Here is a 24075-nt window from a genome sequence, read left to right on the forward strand (position 1 = left end):
TCAGTGGGCTATTAATTGGGCTAAATAGCTCAAATACTCCCCCCTTCGGATCCCAATCCCACTGCATTCTAGACTTGAATCACAGCCTATCACGGCCTTTCATCCCCTTCCAGCGGCCCATTGATTAAGATGATGCGACCGAGTAGCAAAGGAGCAGGCCTGCAGGGATCGTAGCTGAAAACGGTTTCATTAAAAAGAAAAAAAAAACGTAGCTGAAAACGGCAGCGTTGCAGTCAAGGAATCAGTGCTCTGAAAAAATGTTCCTAGTGGAACAGCACCGGGTCGGAGGCGCGATGTTCCGCTCCGTTCCTCTCGCGCAACACCTCGGCGCTTCTGTCTCCTTCCCCTTCGATTCCTCATCCGCGTTTCGTCGATCGAAATCTGAGGTGAGCTCGTTGATCGAATGCGCGAATTCGACTTCTGTGAATCTCAAAAACATCTCAATCCAGTTACGATGGACTTCGAGGCGAAACCCCGAGCCCGAGATTCCAAAGGAATCGCAAAAAGTTCATCTGGCAGGAGATTCGATCGCCGGAGGGGGAATCTCTCTCCCGGTGGATCCACATCGTACTGGTTTTGGGAAGATCTCAAAACCGGTCGCGGTGCGCTTACCTCCTGTTTGTCGGATTCGGGAAGGAATTTTGGGCGTCGATCCTTCTCATGGGACACGGGGTGTTCATCTGGGGGGAGAGGGTTTCTCTAGACCCGAAGCTTGTGGCCGAATCCGTCATTCGAGTAGCCTGTGGCCGACCCGGCTAGGGTTTGAGGAATCATCCCCCACGGAAGCCCCGCCGCAATTTGCTTTGATCGGCAGATTTGTGGGGTACTTCCAGCAACCACAATTGGGGGATGTACGTACAAAATCCTACGCTCAAGTTGTTCGGGATTCGTTTTGTGCAAGTGTTTCTGGTGCTGAGATGAGTCGGCAAGAGGGCTTCGGATCTGGCCGCCAGGGTCGAGGTGCTGGGCGAACCAATGCTCGTACCAATGTGTGGCAACACATCGATGGTCGGGATCAGAGTGGACATGATCATGAGAGTAAGGAGGTTGACCTCTCTGGACAGTTTCAGCATAAGATGAATTCCAGGGGTTCTGATGATTTGGTTGAGCACAACAGAAATACCCATGGCTCCAGTGATGAAAGAGGTGAATGGCACATGTATGGGGATCGCAACTCTAGTCGTGGGAAGGATTCTGGTGCTGCTGGTTCATCTTCTAGTAATTGGGATCGAGCCGCGTGGCAAAGTGGGGTGGGAATTCCAGTTGCAGACACACAAGTTAAGGAGCCCAAGCAGACAAGAGAATCTCATTACCAAGTTGATCAGAATGCTCAGCAACAACAAGGCCCTGGGGGGATGCTGCATCAAAAGGCACTCAATAGAAATATCAGGAGGATCCTAATCAAGGCAAACACCAAAATCTTGGAAGAATGGCTTGTGCTATTTGTGGGCCTAAAAACCACTCCACTGGGGATTGTAGGAGAAATATGTTCTGTGAGTTATGTGGCTTTGCTAACCATACTACCCTTGACTGTAAGAGAGAGCCATTCTGGAATGTTGGACCTGAGTTGTGTGCTGCACAGGTTCCAAATCAGAGTTTCTTTTATATAGATGAAAGTATTGATCCTAAGGCTGTTAGGGAAAAGGCTAGTACTGCAATTATAACAGTGAAGAGAGGAGAACTTACTGCAAAGCAAATTGAAAATGAATTCAAATCAGTTGTGAGCAGTGAACACTGGAAATGGAGTGAAAGGAAGATAACCAACAACAAATTCTCTATGAGGTTTCCCACAGCCAAAATGGTCCTAGAGTACATCAAATTTGACTTGGGGGATGAAAGGACTTGATGTGTAGTTCTCTGTTGAACCATGGACATCTGTTGTGAATGCTAAGGGTCAATTGCAACAGGCTTGGTTCAAGGTGGGTGGAATTCCTGCTGACCAAAGAGGGCTTAGAACCATAGCCAAGATTGGTGGCTTGGTGGGGAAAACAATACAGATTGATGAATCAACAAGATTCAACAGAGATTTTGTAAGGGTAAAAATAGCCTGCAGAAATGTTGATCTTGTTCCTCCATCTGCTGAGTGTAACCTGGGATTATACATCTATGACTTCTTCTTTAAAAGGGAAGCTCTTCAAGAGGATAACATGATAAACTTGGGGGTTGCTGATTCATTGGAGAACCCTGAAACTCAAGCAAGTCCAAAAAGACCAAGAACATATTACCATGGCCCTTCTGATTCTGGAACAAAAACCAGTAAAGGGAAAGATCCTGTGACTGACTCCTTTCAAGGAAAGCAACATTGCAGAACTGGGTCTGTTGTGGATGTGGCTGTAAGACTCTCTAGATCTGCACCCAGTAAGCTCATGATGAACAAGGTAAAAACTCAATTTCCTAACCTGGTGGAGAAAGACTCAGGAGACCATATGGGAATAGAAGAAGCCATTCCTGCTGCTACCTATGTGCCTATTGTTGAAGATCTCAGTGATGATAGTGATAGCAGTACTGATTTTGAAAAACAGGTGAACAATGTGCTAGGAACAGATGCTGAACCCTCTACAAAAAGAAATGAAAATCAGTGGATGGCAAGCTGTCAGTTTGTTTGTCTCTGTTCAGAAATTTCCAGATCCTCATATTCTAGACTCTCTCATTAATGGTCATGTGGATGCTGTTAATACTTCCAATGAAGGTGATGGTCCTCTCATGACAACTACCACTAAAGGGTCAACTCCCCAAGTAATGCTGCAGTCTGGAACTGAAAAGGATCTCTGCTTACCAGAAGTTCAGGAAATTATCAAAGAATCTGAAATCCCAAATCTAGATGAACATAATGCTGACCAGGAAGTTGGGCAAAAGTATTTTGTGGAAGATAATGTCAGTATGCTTGCTTCTAAGAAAATCAACCTAAAGAACCTGCACAATCCTTGTGAGGAACTCAGGAAGAAAAGAAAGGAAAGAAGAACAAGTGACAGACAAATGACTAAACTCTTGAAGACAGAAGATGACAACCATCTGAAGAAGAGGCCATTTGAAGGTACCCATTATGAATTCTCAAACTCTTTTTCTACACTTGACAATGATATTATCATTTAGAAAGCAACAAACATGGGGGTAGTTCTTAATTCTAATACTTTTCAAACAATAGACCTTATTTAAAGAGCTTGAGATTGCTAGATATAATCTTAATAAAAAAGCTGCTGAATCTGTTATCAATTCTTGCCATGAAGAACTTAACACTGAATTACCTGATGTTATAGTTATTCCTTCTGCTTCTGGCATCTATTCTTCTCTACTTGAGTGGGAAAACAATGAATCCTATGTGGATGAAGAGTTCACTTTGGTAACTTTCAAACGTAGTAGGAAATCAATCAAAAGACTTTCCCACTCTGGAAGGAAACCTTCCAAACCTAAACACAAGGAAAATTCTGGTGTCTCAAAAAAAGGTAGGAGTTCTGGTCATGGAATCCATGACCTTTCTCCACCTAAAAAATATTCCAGAAAGAAAAAATGAAAGGTCTTCTATGGAATTGCAGAGGCATCAGGAAAATTGGTGTCTCTTCCTTTCTTAGAAATCTCATTCAAGAACACTAATTTCATTTCATTGGTTTACAAGAAACCATTATAGGCAATTTTGAAGATAGCACTCTTGCTAAGTTTGATCCACACAAAAATTATTTGTGGAAATGGATTCCTGCCAAAGGTAGGTCTGGTTGTATTCTCACTGGAATTAATACAGACAAGCTGGAAGTGGGTTCTTTTAGGGAAGGCAAATACATGCTCCAGATGACTATCTGGGATAAATTGCTCAAGGTGAAATGATCCTTCCTGAATGTATATGGAGCAGCCCAAGAGGAAAACAAAGATGAATTCCTTGCTGAACTTGCAAGGTTTTGTGATACTTGTAAAGACCCCATCCTGGTGGGTAGAGACTTCAACATTATAAGATTTGCTTGTGAAAAGAACAAAAATAATGGAGTTCATAAGCATACTGATCTATTCAACTCTATCATAGCTTCACAAGAGCTGATTGAAATTCAGATGACTGGTGGAAGATTCACCTTGTCTAATAACCAAGAATTTCCAACTCTTGAAAAGCTGGATAGGGATCTTGTTCACAAATTTTGGGAATCTATCTTCCCAACTGCCCTAGTCTATAAACTTCCAAGGGACCTCTCAGATCATAATCCACTTATTCTAACCACTCAGAGTAATGTGCCTATTACTAAGCTCTCCTTCAAGTTTGAGTTAACTTGGCTTAAGGATCCAAATTTCCTACCTACTGTCCAAAAACTTTGGAACAAACCTTGTTTTGCCTAAACACCTCTGGACAGAGTACAAGCAAAGCTCAAAAGATTTAAACAACATTATCAAGAGTTGGGCTACTATCCCTTGAACAATAGAAGCTGACCTTGCAATAGAAAACACCTCTGGACAGAGTAGAAGCAAGGTGTCCTTAGAAAAACTAAAGCTGATATGCATGATGAGCTTCTTACTCTTCAAACAATAGAAGAGGATGGGCTACTATCCCTTGAACAGATAGTGAGAAAATCTCACCTGCTTTAGAACATTATCAAAATTAATGAGGAGGAAGAGTTGTATTGGTTCAAAAGATCTCATGAAAAATGGTTACTTGAAGGTGATAGTAATACTGAATATTTCCATAGGGTTGCAAATGGAAGAAAAAGGAAAAATACCATCCTGACCTTGCTGGATGGGGATAATATCATTGAAGGAGATGATAATATCTTAGCTCATGCTACAAATTACTATAAAACCCTGTTTGGACCTTCCCCTGGAAATTCATTTCCTATTGATCCGAATTTACGGGAGCTAGCTGAAAAGGTTTCTGATGAGGACAATTTCTCTTTAACCCAGCCTTTTTCTGAAGCTGAAATCAAACATGCTCTGTTTCAAATGGAAAGAAACAAAGTTGCTGGTCCTGATAAAATCCCTATTGAATTCTATCAATCATGTTGGGATATTGTGAAAACTGATATTCTGGAGCTCTTTGATGACTTTCACAAATGTGGTTTCGACATGAGGAGACTAAATTATGGAGTCATTACACTCCTTCCAAAGATACAAGATGTATAAAAAAAATCCAGTAGTTTAGACCCATTTATTTACTCAACTGCTTATACAAATGGATCACTAAGGTCTTGTCTATCAGATTGGAGAATCTTGTGGATAAACTCATTCTGAAATCACAGTCTGCCTTTATGAAAGGTAGAAATATTATGAATGGAGTACTTGCTCTTCATGAAATCCTACATGAAACCAAAAGAGGAAATGAGGTGGGAATTATTTTAAAACTGGATTTTGAAAAAGCTTATGATAAAGTGAATTGGGATTTTCTGTTCTCTTGCCTGAAACTATGGGGTTTCTGTGACATCTGGTGCCATTGGATAAAGATGGTGGTGTCAGGAGGTACCACGTGTATTAAGTTGAACTAGGCAGGTTGGCGCGCTTTGCGCGCCTGTAGCAAAAGATTTGATGTAAAATAATAATAAAAATATATTATCGTATATTACAGTTAAAGCAATATCGTGCTGATATATTTTGGCAACGTGTTGATGTATTGAATGAAGTGTGATAGGTATAGTTGATAGATTGTCATATAATTATATTTTGCGAGTTTATGAAGTGGAATTAAAATCCAATAAGTAGTAGGGGCTAGCACGTGTAGACGTAGTGTATGAAATATGGTTATTGTTTTCATGTAAATAAATAATTAAATATATTTTGTGGGTGGATTCCAATTGAATATTATGTGGGTAACACCTAAATAACACACAGGGCTCATTCCTGTATAAATAGTACATAGAAGAATTTATTTTGTGTATGTTAGTAGATATAATTGATGGATTAGGTTGCACTAATTATTAATTTTGGTAGAAAAAATGATAGGGTTAGAAATGAATGTATGATTCAATTATATTTTGCGAGTTCACAAAGTGAAAATGAAATCCAATATATTATAGAGGTAAATGTAGTATATAATTTTTTTTCATAAAAAACTAAACATTTAAACACATGGGGTCGCTTTTTAATTTTTTTATTTTTAATTTCGAATTATATTTTTTTATTATGAACAGTACCCGGTGGGGCCCACATGGATAGTACTTTTTTATTATTTTTTATTATGAACAGTACCCCCACATGAACAGTACTTTTTATTATTTTTAAATGGTGAACAGTACCCCCGGGCCCACGTGGGGCCGCGACGCATGAGCGCGCGCCAATTCCTGGCGCGTTAGTATAGTACTCAATAACAAAGAAGGACCTTATTTTGTGAGCCACAAGGGAGTTAGACAGGGGGATCCCCTGTCCCCAATTCTTTTCAATTTTGCTGCAGACTATTTATCCAGAATGATCAGGCAGGCCCAGAGGAATGACTTGCTTTGTGGTCTTGCTGACAACTTATTTTCTGGAGGAGTGGTCATTCTGCAATATGCAGATGACACAATCATCTGCCTCAAAGATAATATGGATATGGCCTGAAATCTCAAACTCCTATTATATCTATATGAAATGATGTCTGGTTTGAAGATAAATTTTGACAAAAGTGAGGTGCTTTTGATTCATAGAGATATGAACAAATGCCTAGCCTATGCAGAAATCTTTAACTGTCAGGTGGGCTCTTTCCCTCTAAAATACTTGGGTGTACCTGTCAGCCCTAGCAGATTACATGTCAAAAATTGGGATAATCTAATAGAGAAAAATGCAAAGAAGTTGATGAGTTGGAAAGGCAATTCCTTGTCTATTGCTGGTAGGACCATTCTGATAAATTCAAGCTTATCCACTACTTTCATCTACCATATGTCCATGTACCTCGTATCCAAAACTATTACAGCCAGGCTTGATAAACAAAGAAGAACTTTCTTCTGGGAAGACAATACTATCAAGAGAAAGTATCATTTAATTAAATGGAGTACTATATGTCAAAGTAAGGAAAAAGGAGGCCTGGGCATTAAGAGTATTGGGAAGATGAATATTAGTCTTCTGTGTAAATGGTGGTGGAAACTGGACAATGAAAAAGGCCTATAGCAAGATATTGTGAAAGCTAAATATTTCAGAGGGAGTCTGATTAGCACCATTAAGCACAAATTAGATGATTCTCCAGTTTGGTCTGATCTTCTCAGTGTGAGGAGTTTCTATTTAAGAGGAAGAAAACTGAAAGTGAACAATGGCAAATTGACTCTTTTTTGGGAAGATACTTGGCTACACAATAAACCTCTCTGTTTTCTTGCTCCCACACTGTATGATCTCTGTCTGGAGAAATTCACTAATGTTCATCATGTTTTATATGTGGACGGCCGTCTAGAATTCAGGAGGCGGCTTCCTTCTATTCTACTTGATAGATGGATTAGTATTCTGGAGGAGGTTTATGACTATAATTTCAACAACTCTGATGATGAGGTTATTTGGAAGTGGAATAAATCTGGACTCTTCTCCACCAAATCAATGTACAATTATCTAACTTCTGAGGAAGTAGGCCAAAAATATTCTCACATTTGGAGAGCAAAGATCCCTTACAAAATCAAGATCTTCTGCTGGCTTGCAGAAAAGGATGCTATATTGTCTAAAGAAAATTTGGTGAAACGAAATTGGTCAGGCAATCCCACATGCTGTTTCTGTCAAGCTTCTGAATCAACATGTCATCTCTTCTTTCTCTACCCTGTTGCTAGGGTTATCTAGGGGATTGTAGGTCTTTGCCTGGGAGCAACAAACATTCCTGGAGACTTTATACAACACCGTGGTTGGATTCAGAAATGGCTTGGGGGGGGGGGGGGGGGGGGGGTCAGCAACACATATGCTTTGCCTAGCTGCTATTTGCTGGGCTATTTGGAAACACATAAACAAAGCTTGTTTCGAGGATAAAAAACAGAAACACTCGGCCGAGATTATCATTCATGCTTGTTCCTTCATTTTTTATTGGGCAGGTTTGTATGGTGAGGATCTGCAGAACAAGATCTTGGAAGGAGGCAAGGTGCTGCTCGCGTGTGCTTACAAGGTTCTGGCTCAGGAACCCCGTCCGCTGATCTGCTTACCGGCACCCCAAGACGACGCTTCTGATGAAGAGGGCGATGCATGATGGAAGCTTTCTGCCCGTAATCCTGTTGCTGCCGTCTCGCTTTTGAATGTTGTGTGGCATGTCTTACAGACTATTCGCTTTGTCGCTCTGTCTTTAGTCTAATTCGCCTTTCGTGGCTCCCTGTTAGAGTTGTCATAAGGTACTTAAGTGTGAACTAGCCTTAGGAAGCCTAGGGCCTTGGTGGGTTGTGGTTCAGAGCTCCTGAAATTTTGAATGTCAAAATTCAGGTGTCTCTCTATCCGAACCGTACCACCCCCTTCTACTCTTATCTGTATCAGACTCCCGATATTTCCGTTTGCAATGGAAATGGGGTATGACCTCGATTCGAAAAAAAAAGAATCAGTGCTCTTAAGTCCTAATGTAAGGAATGTACAAAAATTCACGCCTTTGCCCAAAGAAAAAAAAAATCACGCCTATGGTGTTTGTTTCTGATTGCTGCAAGGCCGGCTGCAGATGCAGCTGCAGCTGCAAAACCTGCCCTACATGTGACTGATATGATAGCTGTATCAGCGCATAGCATATGTTCCCCCTATCACTGTAATTGTAAAACCAAACGCTTATTTTTTTGGGATTATTCTACAAAGATTATTAGAGAAGTTATTGGTCTAAAAAAAGAAAGTTATTGGTCTCACAAGACTTCAACCATAGCAAGAAAAAGGCTTGAAACAGAGTACCGAACGGTCAAACTCTGTTACCGGACAGCGGACTCGCCGACTCGCGCAGCCACTAAGCCCCAGATCGTCCTTTGCCAATTCACGACTGTACGAGGAACTACACGTTCACCCAACGGCCGATGCTCAAAGTCGCAAAGCCGTTAGTCTCAGTCACACTCACATGCGCACGGGCACGGCCCCCCTCCGCCGCTCTCGGGCACGGGATCCAGCGCCCGCTCGTCCGCAGGCCCGGCCGGATGGATCCCGCCGAGGCGGCATCCAAAAAGCTCCCGCGCACGCGCGCCCCGGCCCATCGGCGCCCATGGAAGCCCCGTGAATCGCGCGGACGGCAGCGCAACGACTCTCCCCCTCCGCGCCACCACCCGCTAGCTGTGTCCTCTATCTCCGCTTCGATCCATTCCGCTCCACCACCCGCGCGTGGCGTCACCCACACCCACCCCTCGTCGGGACGTCGGCGCCTCGTCCACTTTCCCCAACTCCCACTCCACCCACCCACCACCGCCCCAAATAATCCGCTCCGGGCTCCGGCGCGATGCTCTCCATTTCCTCCCTCGCCAAGCTCCTCGCCGTCCTGCTCCGGGGCATCCTCCTCCACCTCCACGCCCCGGCGGCCATCCCCTCCTCCGCGCACCACTTCTTCTCCACCTAGCGCCGGCTGGTCGCTTCCGCCGATGCCGAGGGCTCTCCAGAGATCCGGCAGCAACAGCCTGGCCTCCCTGCTCCGCGCCGACCCTGCGGATGATGTGGTCGTCGCCGACCCCCGGAAGCGTGGCGAGCGCGATGGCCGCCGCCGCGGGGGCACCGGGAGGAGGACGAGGAGGAGGAGCTGCCTCAGGCTGCCCCTCGGCGCGGCCGGCGGGTGCCGCGTCTGCGACTGCGACGAGATGGACTCCGCCGCGCCCGCGGCGGCCCCGCGCCGGCGCCCCGCGGGAAACGACGGCGAAGGCGAGGAGGAGGAGGAGGACGGCGCGCTGCAGTGCTTCTCGTGGAAGAAAGGCGCTGCGGCCGCCAGTGCCGAGCCGCACCGGACGTCGGGAGCTGGCGCCGATGCGGTGGTGGTGGTGAAGGAGGCGGCGGCGGCGTCCCTGGCGGTGCTCCCGGACGACGTGATGGAGATGGTGCTGGGCCGCCTGCCGCTGGCCTCGCTCCTGGCCGCGCGGTGCGTGTGCAGGCGCTGGAGGGACCTCACTGTCGCCCCGCAGTTCCTGCGGATGCGCCGCGAGGAGCAGGGGGACGCGGACCCGCGCCGGGCGCCGTGGCTGTTCCTGCTCGGGGTCGACGGCGACGTCGGGTGGGGCGCCGCGCCTGCCCCGGCCGTGCACGCGCTCGACGTGGCCGCGCACCGGTGGCGCCGCATCGGGGCGAGCGGGCTCAAGGGGAGGTTCCTGTTCTCCGTCGCCGGCGTCGGGGACGACCTCTACGTCGTCGGCGGCCGGTCCGGTGGCTCGGACGCCGGAGGCAAGGTCAAGACCCACAAGGGGGTCCTGGTGTTCAGCCCTCTCACCGGCTCGTGGCGGAAGGCGGCGCCCATGCGGACCGCGCGGTCGCGGCCGGTGCTGGGAGTGTTTGAGATGTCCGCCACCTGCAGCATTCTCCACGCTCGCGCCGAGAAGCATGTCCGGCGGGGCAGGTCCCGGTTGGGAGGCGCCTCCGCCGTGTACGAGGACCCGCACAGGCTTTCCCTCCGGCGCCTCCGGCTCAAGGACATGCTGAACGAGGACGCCGACTCCACGGAGCTCGATTGGTCTCATGACAAATCCGCCGGACCGGAGGGCGAGGAAGGCCAGCCGAGGCTCGCCATTGTCGCCGTCGGCGGGCGCGGGCACTGGGACGAGCCGCTGGTGTCCGGGGAGATATACGATCCCCTGATCGACAAGTGGGTCGAAATCGCCGGGTTCCCCACCGACGTCGGGCTGGCGTGCTCCGGCGCCGTCTGCGGCCGGGTGTTCTACGTCTACTGCGAGTCCGACACGCTCGTCGGCTACCATCTGGACAAGGGCTCCTGGGTCGTCGTCCAGACGTCCCGCCCGCCGCCGCGGCTCCGCGACTACGCCCCGACGCTGGCGTGCTGCGCGTCGCGGCTGTTCATGCTCTGCGTGTCGTGGTGCGACCGCCACGGGCCGGCGGACCGGCGGGAGAAGGTGGTGCGGAAGCTGTTCGAGCTCGACCTCGCCTCGCTGCAGTGGGCTGAGGCGGCGGTGCACCCGGACGCGCCCATGGACCCCAACGCGGCGTTCGCCGCCGGCCGGGACAGGATCTACGCCGTGGAGATGTTCAGGATCTTCGGCAAGGTCCTGGATTTCGTGACGGCCTGCCGGGTTTCGGACACCGAGCAGAAGTGGAGCCGGATCGGCCGGGAAAACGCGGCGACGGAGGCCGACGCCATGTCCGGCAGGCTGAAATCCATGGCCGTGCTGCACCTGTAATTGCACTGCTTACGTTTGCACAGATTTGTATGTCTTACGGAACCATTGATTGATGGGAGCATATCTGGTGCAAACCACAATTTCGTGAAAACCCGTGCAAACCACGGCAAAAAGATTGTCTAAATTCTCCAAAAAAATCACACATATAGATAATATGGTGATATATAATCTTGTAAAATATCTTGTCCATTGTTATTTTTATATCTCACAAACGAAGTCGAGTTTGGATAAGATATTTTACAAGATTGTGTATCATCATATCATCTACATGTGTGATTTTTTGGGTGAATTTAGACGACTTTTTTACTATGGTTTGCATGAGTTTTCACGAAGACTGTGGTTTGCACTGGATACGTTCCCTTGATTGAATTACATTGCTTGTAGACGTCATAGTGACAATTCATACTCATGTTTTCCCAACTTAATTTATAGGATGACATGATCTTTTTTTAATGATATTGAACAGATTCATACTTCAGAACATCTATATTCTTGTGCCAACTACTCCCATTACTGCTACAAACATTCTTGATATTATTGGGCACACGTTGATGAGCCGTAGTTCTTGTTGCTTTGCGTTCTTCTCTAATAACGAAACTAACCCACTTGGATGCAGTTGCACACTCTTTTATTTTGTGATGCTACCAAATCCCTTTCGGTCATACAGGGATTGGCGACCTCATCACCGTGATTATAGATATCATTAATTCATTCGGTTGGTACTGACCCAGCGACGCCATGATATAATTTAAGGCGTGGGGCACAGGCATTGTGGCTTACTTATCCTGAATCCTGATCTTGCGCTTGCAAGCTGTATAGGCCATATATTTAGCTGTTGGCTCTTGGACGAGGCGTCCTGACACGCCTAGGAATTTTTTCATGTTCGATTCAGATGCTCAAGCTTTAAGGTTAATTCGAAATTATATTTCTTTGTCTTGCATATTCTAGCTTCTTTAGTTTTTGTGAGCAATTGAGCTCATGATCGGATTAGATATGCATGCAGGATTAGAATCTAGAAAAGGAGGCACATCTTTACGCCTGCAAATAACCTACCATAGATCTTTCTAGTAGTGTATCCTCCCTGCCATATAGTTGGGGGCAAAAAAAGATAAAACAACACGTCCATCATTCTGGTAGGCTTGATCTTCTTTTTTTAATTATTAAAACAGAATGCAAGTCATCATAAGCAAAGCTCCCGGAACATGCTTTATCCAAGAACCTTTAAAAAACAAAGCAGCTCCTTGATTTCTATAAAGAAAAAGAAGAGCAAAGCAACCTCCCAAAGCATCACTATATTCCCATTCGCCGGAACCAAATCATCTAGCCATCGACTTGCAACAGCACCACATATTTCTGAACGTGTACCAACCAGTAGGCTACCGATTCAGATCAGCGAAGTGATGTGGCCATGTGCTGTGGCCATCCTGGAGTGCGTCTCGAACCCTCGATGGCCAATGGCGCTTTGCGTTGTGCTGTGCCAATAGCCACTCGCAGCTTTTCGGCGCTTAACTGCCAAAGCACAACGCATGATGGTGGTTGATGGCCCATGGGCGCTCTCTGGTAGGAGTACAATTACTTAACTGAGGTATGCACAACTGACAAGCGGCAAACTGCAGGCCCCCACTTACTTAACTGAGGTATGCAGCTCGGTGCACCATTAAGAGAAGCATGTGGCAGGCATCACGAACTAGCTAATGTGGGCACGGGATCCATCCCACCTTGCAACCGTTTCATTCAACCAACCGATCGTGTTCTCCACAGAACAAAGTTTGATGGGCTCATGCAGTGTAAAGGTGTGAAATTGTTAAGGTTGTTGGCTTGTTGCTACCTTTGGTCTGCTCACCCCCAATGAGTCTCAAGCTTTGTTACCGTGGTGCAATCAACCTGGTCCAAGGATAAAGGGACAAGAAAAATTGCATATCAGTAGATAGTTCAGTCACTAGAAAAGCTAATAGGTTTGAATCTTACCTTGCTGCCAACTCAAAGTGCTGCCCTGTGAACGTTTTGCTGAATTCTTGTTGCAGGCTTTAGTCTCTCATGATATTGTTGAAACATCAGTGTCACAGGAGATGGCGACCACTGAATTTGTGGGCGTAAGACGGCCAGTCGACCTATCTGTAGAGTTGGTTGAGTGGCTTTCCAGCAAACCATGACATCTACAGAAAACCACAAATCCAACCAATTAACAAGCTAAAATGAAGGGTTGCATTGCATGGTCAATACGGAAAACAGAAAATGACAACTTATTTCTGAATCCAAACAAAAGCACAAAGAATAAGTTGTCCTATTCAGTATTTTCTATCTAAGCGGACTTTATAACTTGAACCGACCAGCTGCACTTATTTTATTCGTTGGGTCTGATGAGCCTGGACACTCTTTAAGAAACGGGCTTAGTCAGAATTGTTAGGAGAATTTTGTGTAGACAAAATGTGTGGTGAAAAGTCAAATTCCATTGATCTCAAGGATTACAATATATAGGGAGATTTACAATGTCACTAACTTCAGGAATTGTAACTCTTGTAACAGCAGCAATAAAGATGATTTATTGCCATGAAATGGCTGTTAGCATAGCCTTAACCATGGCTGTTAGCCTAGCCTTAACCATGGCCTTAACTATGTTTCATGGCCTCCATTTGTAACAGCTCATTTGATGAGATCAAATAAAGCTTCTGTAACACTCCCCCTTTTGATCGAATCCATCTTGGGATCAACATATGATTAAATTCCTTTTAAAAACCCTGTGGGAAAAAATTAGGAATAATATGAATGATTATTACTTTGCCATAAACCTGCAAGGTTTAGGGAGTAATATATATATGTCTTGATTTTATCTCTAGAAAAACCCCTGTGGGGAAAACATGAGATAAGACATATGCTCGTATTGTACATTGTCTCATTAAAAACTTTGAATGAGAAAACCTGATAGTAAAACTCATCAAAGAAAAGAGTGCAATGTGAAGCGTTTAGCTGGGTCCATCATTCAGAGAGTCTCCCCCTGAAACTTGCAAGTCTTTGAGCCGTCTCATACCGATTCCCTTAACACATTTCTCAAATATGGAAGTAGGCAGGGATTTGGTGAAGAGATCTGCTAGATTATCACAAGACTTTGTTTGTAAGATGTTTATCTCTCCACTTTGCTGAAGCTCATGGGGATAAAACAACTTAGGTGCAATATGTTTGGTAATATTGCTTTTGATGTAACCTTTTTGCATCTGTGTAATACAAGCGGCATTATCTTCATAGATAATGGTAGGTGATTCTGCGGAATCAATACCACAAGATTTCTCAATGTGGTTTATCATTCTGCGGAGCCACACGCATTCACGTGATGCCTCAAATAGTGCAATAATCTCAGAATGATTTGTAGAGGTAGCCACTAAGGTTTGTTTAGATGACTTCCATGATAAAGCGGTTCCACCGTGAAGGAACACAAAACCTGTCTGTGATCTGACATTGTGGGGATCAGACAAATAGCCAGCATCAGCGTATCCAATTAAGCTAGGATCATTGGTTTTCTGAAAGAATAAGCCAAGATCCTTAGTACCATTCAGGTATCTAAGGATTTGTTTTGCTCCGGTCCAATGACGCTTAGTCGGGGCAGCACTATGTCTTGCTAACAGATTAACTGCAAATGCAATGTCAGGCCTGGTACTGTTTGCAAGGTACATTAGTGCTCCGATGAGACTGAGATAAGGATATTCTGATCCTAATATCTCTTCTCCTTCCTCCCGTGGTCGGAAAATGTCCTTTTCCTTATCAAGAGATCGAACAACCATGGGAGTTTTATTTGGATATGCTTTGTCCATATTGAATTTCTCCAATAGTTTCTGGACATAGACAGATTGGTGCACTAAAATTCCTGAGTGAAGGTGCTCGATTTGCAAACCTAAGCAAAATTTGGTTCTACCCAAATCCTTCATCTCAAATTCCGTCTTAAGATGTTTGCGGGCTTCATCAATATCTTGTGTGTTGCCAATGATATTCAAATAATCTACATACACTGATATAATGCAAAATCCTGTGGAGGATCTTTTTGTGAAGACGCACGGGCAATCATCATTATTGGAGTAACCCTTTTGCAAAAGGTACTCACTCAGTCGGTTGTACCACATCCTTCCCGACTGCTTAAGACCATAGAGTGATCTTTTGAGCTTTACACAATACATATTGCGATTTGCGCTTTTATTCGGTATTGGGATCCCATCGGGGACCTTCATATATATATATCCGAATCTAGTGACCCATATAAATATGCTGTCACGACATCCATCAACTGCATAGATAGACGTTTTTGAGTTGCCAGCGAAATCAAATATCGGAACGTAATTCCACTCATAACTGGAGAATATGTTTCATTGAAATCAATGCCGGGTCTCTGCGTGAACCCTTGTGCTACAAGCCTCGCCTTGTATCTCACCACCTCATTGTTCTCGTTCCGCTTCCGGACGAAAACCCATTTAAAACCCACAGGGAAGGTTTTAGGAGGTGTAGGTATCACTGATGAGAATACCTCTCTTTTATTGAGCGAGGCTAACTCTGCTTCAATTGCTTCCTTCCATTTGTTCCAGTCTGAGCGTTTCTTACACTCTACCATGGATTTTGGATCTGGATCATTTTGGATGGTTTCTGCAATTGATGAGGCAAAGTATATGTCGACAATTGTAGTCTTACGATCAAATGATTCTCCAGAATCAACATAGTTTATGGAAATTTCATGTACCCCGTTTGACGGTTCGGTATTTCCCAATACGACCGCGTCAGGGCGTTCCAATGTCCCATCATCAGAAATTGAGTGCACTGTTGATGTGGGAGGCGGATTGGGTAAATCCACTTGGTGTCTCTCAACTTGAGGTTGAGTTTCATTTACTGTGTCAGAGGATTGTTTTCTCTGTTTTCTCGTGCGCTTTCGAGGGTTTGCCGTACTTCCCCCACTCTCTTTTGAGATAAGGAGTTGAATAGTTTTATTTGGTACCTCTACTCTTTCCGGCACATTCCTTGCAGGAATGAATGATTTTGTGACACCTTTACTCACAGTAAATGAGTCTGGCAAATTATTTGCAGCATTCTGCAAATTAATGATTCTTTGAACTTGTAGTTCAGATTCTGTGGTACGAGGATCCTCTTTTAGGGTGTCAAAGGCATCCCAATTTATTTCCGGGCATTCAGTGTGGTACTTAAATTCTCCCCCTAATGCCGGAAAATGTTCTTCATTGAAGATACAATCAGCGTACCGAGCTGTGAGCAAATCCCCTGTAAGGGGCTCCAGGTATTTAATGATCGACGGAGATAAATACCCCACGTAGATCCCCATTTTCCTGTGAGGGCCCATTGATGTACGCTTTGGTGGTGAGATCGGTACGTATACAGCGCAACCGAATTTCCGCAGATGGGAAATACTAGGAGGATCACCACGAACCAATTGCAGCGGGGAAGTTGTATGGTATGCAGTTGGGCGCAATTGTATTAAGTCACCAGCGTGTAAAACTGCGTGACCCCAACATGAGGTTGGTAAGTTACAACTTTGCAATAATGGTCTGGCAATGAGCTTTATTCTCTTGATAAGAGCTTCAGCTAAACCATTCTGAGTGTGGACATATGGTACAGAATGTTGAACTTCAATTCCTAAAGCCATACAATAATCATTGAAGGCCTTGGAAGAAAATTCTGCAGCATTGTCCAATCTAATTGATTTTATCTGGTGTTCAGGTTGACTTGCTCTAAGTCTGATGACTTGTGCAATCAATTTTGCAAAAGCATGATTCCGTGTCGATAATAGACACACATGAGACCATCGTGTGGATGCATCTATTAGAACCATAAAGTACCTGAATGGTCCAGACAAAGGTTGAATGGGGCCACAAATGTCTCCTTGAATGCGTTCAAGAAACTTTAGTGGTTCAGCTTGTATTTTGAGATGTGATGGTCTCAAAATTAATTTCCCAGTTGCACATGAGGTGCACACAAAATCTGAGGATTTGGGGAATTTTCTGTCGCTCATACCATGTCCATTAGAATTACTCATGATTTTTCTCATCATCCCGATGCCAGGATGGCCAAGGCGTTCATGCCAAGTTTTGAATGTATCAACATTCTGAAAAATCACTTTGTATGTAAAATGTGGTACGGGTTTGATGTATGTGTAGTACAATCCAGACGGGAGAGAAGGCACTTTTTCAAGTGTTTGTTTGCCATATCCAGTATTTTTTGTGAAGAAGAGGAACTCCTCATTGTGTTCTTCATATGTTTCTACATGAATTTCATTTTTTCGGATATCTCTATAACTTAGTAGGGTACGTGTTGAATCGGGATACAGTAATGCCTCCTCGATATAAATTTGAGTACCCATTGGAAGTATGAAAGTGGCCCTGCCGGAGCCAACGATCATAGCATCGCGTCCAGCGATGGTCAAAACTTGTCCTTCTCTCTTGGTGAGAGTTTGGAAAAATTTGACTTCCCTAAGTATAGTGTTAGTGGTACAACTGTCCACTAGGCACATTTCTTCTTCCATTGGATTGACTCCCGTAACAATCTATATAATGCAGAATTTAAATTCATTAAATACAAAATATAGAAAGTACATACAAATACAAATTATTTATTGCATAAAAAAATATTTATTACAATGAGAAAGTAGCAACATCATGTCTTTTACTACAAGAATAATTCTGCAAATTTAAATATGAAGGTATGGAGCCTATTTGAGGTCTCCAAAGATGTCATTGGTGGAGAAATCCACGAGCATATCGTCGATGTCCAGAGAGCCTTCGTCAGTTGGCGGAGTCTTGGTGTTGCTTGGTCCCGCTCCTTGAGGGATGGGTTCCATAGCTTTAGTCTCCAGCACTTGAGAAACGAAGTGTGCTTCTGGCTTCTGGGTGTTTTGTGTACGACCCATGGACTTCATGTATAGTTCAACAAGATGCTTTGGGGTCCTGCATTTCTTAGTAACATGATTATAGCAGCCACACCTGTAGCAGGCGGTCTTGTTGCTATTATCAGTTTTTGGCTTAGAAATGCCTTTCCCCTTTTGGACGTTAACACGTGGCTTTCTGGCTCTCTTTTGTTTGCCCTTTGATGAGGAATTTCCAGATTGTTGGTTCCTGTTGGAACCAGTATTCTTCACATTTGCATGAACTTCAGGCAGTGGTGCAGTACCCAAAGGGCGCTGATTTGAGTTCCATACAGTGAGCTCATGATTCTTTTCTGCCTGTTTCAATGTCTGTATGAGTGAAGAATATACTGTGAAATTCTTCTCACGGTACTGTTGAGTTAGAATCCTTTCTGAAGGGAGCATTGTGGACAAAGTCTTTTCAATTTTATCCGCTTCAGAAGGCTCTTTCTCACAAAACCGGAGTTTAGAGCAAATCTTATGAACAGCGTGGTTAAACTCGTCTACAGATTTGAAATCCTGTAGACGTAAGTGGTTCCACTCTTGCGTTGCCTCGGGGAGGATAATTGCTTTGTGCTGTTCATAGCGATTTTTGAGAGCTGTCCATAAGGCACGTGGATCCTCCTCATACATGTATTCCATTTTCAGATCCTGATGGATATGATTCCTCATAACCTTTAAGGCAGAGTAATTAGACATGCTTGAGGGGGTAACAGTCCCAGCAGCTGTTTCGTCTATACATCTGTATAGTCCAAGGGTCGACAGACTGACTTTGAGATCCATCGCCCATGAAGGGAAATTGGAACCATCAAGAGCGAGAATTTCAAACTCTTTGGTTGCCATATCACCTACATTGTGAAAAGCCAAAAATTTTGAGAAATTATGGCATACTTATTTAATTTTGTGAATTCAGAATGAACTCGAACAATGAATAAAATTTCCGTCATATTTGGTAGAGAATTCTGAGTAAGAGGGATTATCGCAATGCTGATGCATACGTAAATCCATATGATCTCATACTTCAAAGAATTGATCCAAATTAGAGGGATTTTTGCATTGAATAATTTAAAGGACGTGGAAATTTAAATTTGCATAATACTTGTAAAATAAATATCATGGAAATGCATGAAGTGCTGAAAATAAATGAAAAACAGAGAAATTTACAAGATGCTGAAAGCATAAAGTCTCTGATTATTCGCGGAATTTAAATAGTTCGGAGTACAAAACTTGAATTTAAATTCTTGCTGAAATTGAAATGCTGAAAATAGTAAATATTATTGGGCGGTGGGCCGAGACAATCTCGATTGCGGCCCACCGCCGCTTTGGGTCCAGGGGGGCAGGGGTGACGCGCAGGCCGGCGCGGCCTATCGGGCCGTTCAGGCCGGCCCAGCAGCCAATGGCCTAAAGGCCGGCTCGGGCTAGGGTTGGGGGGAGCCCCCACCCCGCCGCGCCGCGCGCCAGGCGGCCGCCGCCGCCGCGCCTACCGCCAGCCGCCGCCGCGCCTGAAGGGCGCCATCGCCGCGACTGAAGGCCGCCGCTGCCGCGCCTGAAGCCGCCGTCGCCGCGCCACCGGTGCGCACGGAGGTGCCGCGCCGGGCCACCGCGTCGCCAGCGGGCGCAGAGGCGCCGCCGGGCCGCCGATGTCGCGCCTGGGAGGCGCGCTGATGCGCCGCCGCCAGGGCAGCCCGCCTCGCCGCCGCGCTGATGCGCCGCGCCAAGCCGGCCCGCCTCGCCGCGAGCGCTGATGCGCCGCCGCCCCGTCGCGCCGTCCTTCGCCTCCCGCCACCGCCCGGACCCATCTCCACCGCGCACCTTAGGCCTCCCCCTCACCTGAGGGTGGGGGGCGTCTTGCCGCGCCGTCGCCGCTCGTCTCGGCCGAGCGATGCCCGGTCGGGATGATGCGGTGGCGGTAGGCAGGACGGGTGGTGGCCGCCGCGCTCGTCTCGGCCGGACGATGCCCGGTCGGGATGATGCGGTGGTGGTAGGCGGGACGGGTATTGGTCGCCGCCGCTGCTGCTGCGGTCGGGGTGGTGACAGTGGGCGTGGTTGCCACCGCTGTTGCGGTCGGGCGGCCGGCAGTCGCGTTGGCCGGCTGTGGAAGTGGAGGCGGCGTCGCCGTAGGGAGCCTGCTGGAGCTGCTGCCCGTCGTCATGGAGAAGTATGGGGCGTCACGGCGTGCAGCGATCGTTCCTCGGAGGAGGAGGTCTGGCGGTGGTGCCGGAGTTGGGGAAGTTGGCGGCGTCGCCGGCGTGGACTCCGACGAGGACCCATCGTTGCCACAGGGGTATATGGACCGGCCATGGCGAGGGCAGAATGCCGTCACCATGACTGGTCCCCCCTGTTGGATCTCCGAGTTGCCGCGCTGATGCGCGTTTGTGCTGGAGTTGTGGCTGTGAGCACCTCTCCCTGCAACAGCGTTGCCGCTGCGACGACCTCCTCTCCGGGTGTAGGAGCCCCTGCCACGGCGAGGGTGGTGCAGGGGAGTCCGAAGGAGGGCATCCACCATACGGCGGAGAAGACGAGCACGAAGGTGCCTCGGAAGTGAAGAAGCAGCGTCAAAGGATGAAGAACGTGGTGCCATCCTTACCGTAAGGTAATTCTTCTTCTTCTACTCAGCTAGCTAGGGCCAGTGCTGATAACGTGTTAGGAGAATTTTGTGTAGACAAAATGTGTGGTGAAAAGTCAAATTCCATTGATCTCAAGGATTACAATATATAGGGAGATTTACAATGTCACTAACTTCAGGAATTGTAACTCTTGTAACAGCAGCAATAAAGATGATTTATTGCCATGAAATGGCTGTTAGCATAGCCTTAACCATGGCTGTTAGCCTAGCCTTAACCATGGCCTTAACTATGTTTCATGGCCTCCATTTGTAACAGCTCATTTGATGAGATCAAATAAAGCTTCTGTAACAAGAATTACCTACCTTCAGGCATCAACAGACGTCTGCTTGGCAATGAGCATTATCTTGTAAAGCAATGCACCAGCCACATTCATCTTCATTTTGTGCTTTTGTATAGTGCCTGACTCTGTAGCGTAGTAGCACAACAGTATGAGCTTACAACTGATACTGGAAAGAATTCCAAATAGTGCTTCACTCTACCACACATAGCTCTTCCAGATCCACAGGCAACACATGCAGAGAAATCAAATGACATGACAGATGATCAACTGCTGTATATATCGCACTTGAGCTTTCATGTCTAATATCTTCCACTCCAAATTCATGGATGCTATTGTTCACTTCAATTGAGCTAATACCCATATCCTTTCTGGCTCCCCACTCTTTCATTAGCTTCCTAAGTCTTTTCATGTCTTCCCACCGGTGAGTTTCGTATAGCAAGTTTGAAATTAGAACAAGCAGACCTCCGCTGATGCCCTCCAACTCAAGTAATTGCTTGATCACCTGCCTTCCAATCTCGACACTCCCATGAATTCTGCAGGCTCCCAGCAAAGCGCCCCAGACCACAACATCAGGCTTCATTGGCATTTCTTTTATTAGACAAACAGCCTTTTCAAGATAGCCACGACGGCCAAGAAGATCAACCATGCAAGCATAATGTTCAAGTTCATACTTAACACTGTAAACATGTCTCATAGCTTCAAAGTAATGCTGCCCAGCTTCTAGTAGACCCCCATGACTGCACGCAGAAAGAAGGGCCACGAAAGTGATCTCATCAGGCGAGAAGGAGTCTCTTACCATTGATCTGAAGAACATGACGCTGTCCAGTGCACGGCCATGCATTGCCAGACCCCCAATAATTACATTCCAAGAAACAACGTTTTTATGACACATTTTACTGAACAGGCTGATTGCTGTGTCTACCTGACCACATTTTGCGTACATGTCCACAAGTGAATTAACTAGAGAGACATCAGGATTATTGATTTTGTCTCTAATGTAAAGGTGCATCATCTTCCCAAAAGTCAAGTCACCAATTTGTCCACAAGCAGAGAGGACAGCCACCAAGGTAACCTCATCTGGAGCAACACCCTGGGATTGCATACTGTTATAAAGATCCAATGCTTCACGGCATTGGCCACATTGAACATAGCAAGAGATCATGGCATTCCACGAGACTATGTTCCTCTCTGGCATCTGGTCAAACCAATCCCTTGCAGCATCAACTGAACCATGCTTTGCCCAAGCGCAAAGCATGGACGTCCATGAAACGACATTCTTGAGGGGCATCATTTCAAAGCATCTGAGAGCCATCAACAGATCACCACACTTACCGTACATGTCCACCAAAGCATTTCCAAGAATCAGATCAACCTGAGATCCGCTAACCAACATATGACAATGCAAGAGCCGGCCAAATTCAAGGTTTCCCTCTTGTGAGCAGGCGAGAAGCAGGTTGACCAACGTGAACTCATCTTCCACAAAGCCTTGACGCCTCATCTCCCCAAATAAGACGCGTGCCTCCCTAGTGTCCCCCTCCTGGGCGTATCCACCGATCATCGAGTTCCATGACACAACGTTCCTCTCCACCATCTCATCAAAGAACCGCCTAGAGTCTGCCAGAGAGCCAGCTGAAGCGTAAAAATGCAGAAGCGCGTTCCCCACAAACACCTGCCCCGCAAAGCCGAGCTTCACAACCACGCCATGGGCAGCCCGCGCGTGGCCCCACGCCCGCGCTCTCGTGCACGCCTTGAGAACGAACGGCAGGGTGAACTCGTTGGGCAGTATCCCTCGCTCGAGCATGCTGCGGTGGAGGCGGAGCGCTTCTTGCGGGCAGCTGCCGTCGCAGCAGGCTCTGATGACGGTGTTGTACATGAACCTGTCCGGTTCGTGGATTCCGTCGAACAGGCGGCGGGCGTGGCGGAGCGCGGCATGCCCGGCGGCTGCGGGGAGCGCGCAGTAGGAGGCGAGGAGCTGAGACGCGACGGCGGCGGCCGAGAACGAGCCGTGGACGAGGAGGAGGGCGTGGATCTGGTTGAGGCGCTGGATGGAGCGGCACTGGCGCAGCAGTTTCAGCAGGGAGGGGGTGGTGTGGCGGGAGGCGACCGCGGCCGCGGGCGGAGGCATCGAAGGCGAAGCTTGCGCCCGTTTTTTTTTTTTTTTGCGAAAGGATGGGGATTTCATTAATTAAGATCAACAGTACAACCCCCATTTTCATCAACACCCTGGAAACCATAAAGAAAAGCAAAAAAGTACACGGGGGACTTCTTTGCAAAACTGCACGCCTTCCAGGAGGTTCTCCGGTCACCACGACGACCGACCATGGCCACCGCTCGCCGCGGACCACCGCCTTGCCCAGCTGCCATCGTCGAAGAGGACCCACGCATGTGAAGCCGCAGAAGCCAACGGCACAGATCCACCATGCCGCATCTATCCCGGTGAACGGACATCGGCATCCTCTCCGGCAGGAACAGCCGGACCAGCTTTCCGCCACCGCCGGCAAAAGGACCAGCAGCCGGAATCCAAATCCCACATATGGGGAAGACAGGAAGCTCCCATCCCTTCGCAGAGATGAAGCACAACACAAGCCACACCGGAATCGACGTCGCCCCCTTCAGTTGAGCAAAATCGAAGGAAGAAACCGAGGTCAATCCGTCGGCAGAAGCAAAGGCGAGGCAAACGAACCTCGCAGACGCTGCCCTCCCGGAGAAGACGCAAGGAGCATCCTCAAGACCGGAGGCAGAGCTTATTCGCCGCCGGAGCCGCTCCACACCCGCCGCTCCCGGCACCACAAGCGCCGCCATGAACATGACGGAGCACCCTACCTACCCTAGATCTATAAGCTACCTAGGTAGTATGGACAGCCGGCGGTCGATTCCCCGCCCTCCTCCTTCTCCGGCGCCGAAAAGGACACCGGAGAAGGAGGAGGCCGCCGGAATCGGCCCCGAAAAGCGGCGTCGCCCTCGCTTTCGCCTCTGGGAACTGTAGAAAGGGGAAAGAACGAGCGAGCAGACCCCCCCGGCAGAATGACTGCTAGCTTGCGCCCGTTACGGGGGTCGGAGGCGCAGCAGCTTTGCGAAGAGCCAGCC

The 24075-nt window shown here is 47.0% G+C and overlaps 3 protein-coding genes across 5 annotated transcripts; 2 read left to right on the plus strand and 1 right to left on the minus strand.

Moving 5' to 3' along the window:
• The first annotated feature begins 233 nt into the window (after positions 1–233).
• LOC120658346 lies at positions 234–8431 on the plus strand. Of its 3 annotated transcripts, XR_005668597.1 has the most exons (3): positions 234–386; positions 450–3034; positions 7944–8431. XR_005668597.1 is itself a non-coding variant. In XM_039936607.1 (2 exons), exons 1-2 carry the CDS (start codon positions 2545–2547, stop codon positions 8093–8095), a joined length of 642 nt encoding a protein of 213 aa, XP_039792541.1. In that variant the 5' UTR covers positions 234–2544; the 3' UTR covers positions 8096–8431. The 3 variants fall into 2 exon arrangements, 1 of the variants encoding a protein (XP_039792541.1); XR_005668596.1 differs by having other exon boundaries at positions 234–3034.
• Positions 8432–9061: 630 nt separating this feature from the next.
• Positions 9062–11682, plus strand: LOC120658297 (F-box/kelch-repeat protein At5g42360-like). Its single transcript, XM_039936549.1, has 2 exons — positions 9062–11240; positions 11556–11682. Exon 1 carries the CDS (start codon positions 9441–9443, stop codon positions 11193–11195), a length of 1755 nt encoding a protein of 584 aa, XP_039792483.1. The 5' UTR covers positions 9062–9440; the 3' UTR covers positions 11196–11240; positions 11556–11682.
• Positions 11683–12329: 647 nt separating this feature from the next.
• LOC120658303 (pentatricopeptide repeat-containing protein At2g22410, mitochondrial-like) lies at positions 12330–24044 on the minus strand. Its single transcript, XM_039936555.1, has 3 exons — positions 21011–24044; positions 13164–13351; positions 12330–13079 (listed from the first exon to the last, which is right to left on the minus strand). Exon 1 carries the CDS (start codon positions 23168–23170, stop codon positions 21179–21181), a length of 1992 nt encoding a protein of 663 aa, XP_039792489.1. The 5' UTR covers positions 23171–24044; the 3' UTR covers positions 12330–13079; positions 13164–13351; positions 21011–21178.
• Positions 24045–24075: the final 31 nt, after the last annotated feature.

The sequence above is a fragment of the Panicum virgatum genome, chromosome 2N, assembly GCF_016808335.1.
Source record: "Panicum virgatum strain AP13 chromosome 2N, P.virgatum_v5, whole genome shotgun sequence".
Lineage (NCBI taxonomy): Eukaryota > Viridiplantae > Streptophyta > Magnoliopsida > Poales > Poaceae > Panicum > Panicum virgatum.

Bases quoted from the DNA above. Each gene is read 5' to 3' on its own strand.
- LOC120658346 (XM_039936607.1), top strand. From the start codon at position 2,545: ATGCTGAACCCTCTACAAAAAGAAATGAAAATCAGTGGATGGCAAGCT. The intron at 3,035-7,943 runs GTACCCATTATG...TTTATTGGGCAG, and splicing joins GAAGAAGAGGCCATTTGAAG to GTTTGTATGGTGAGGATCTG.
- LOC120658303 (XM_039936555.1), bottom strand. From the start codon at position 23,170: ATGAAATCCCCATCCTTTCGCAAAAAAAAAAAAAAACGGGCGCAAGCT.
- LOC120658297 (XM_039936549.1), top strand. From the start codon at position 9,441: ATGCCGAGGGCTCTCCAGAGATCCGGCAGCAACAGCCTGGCCTCCCTG.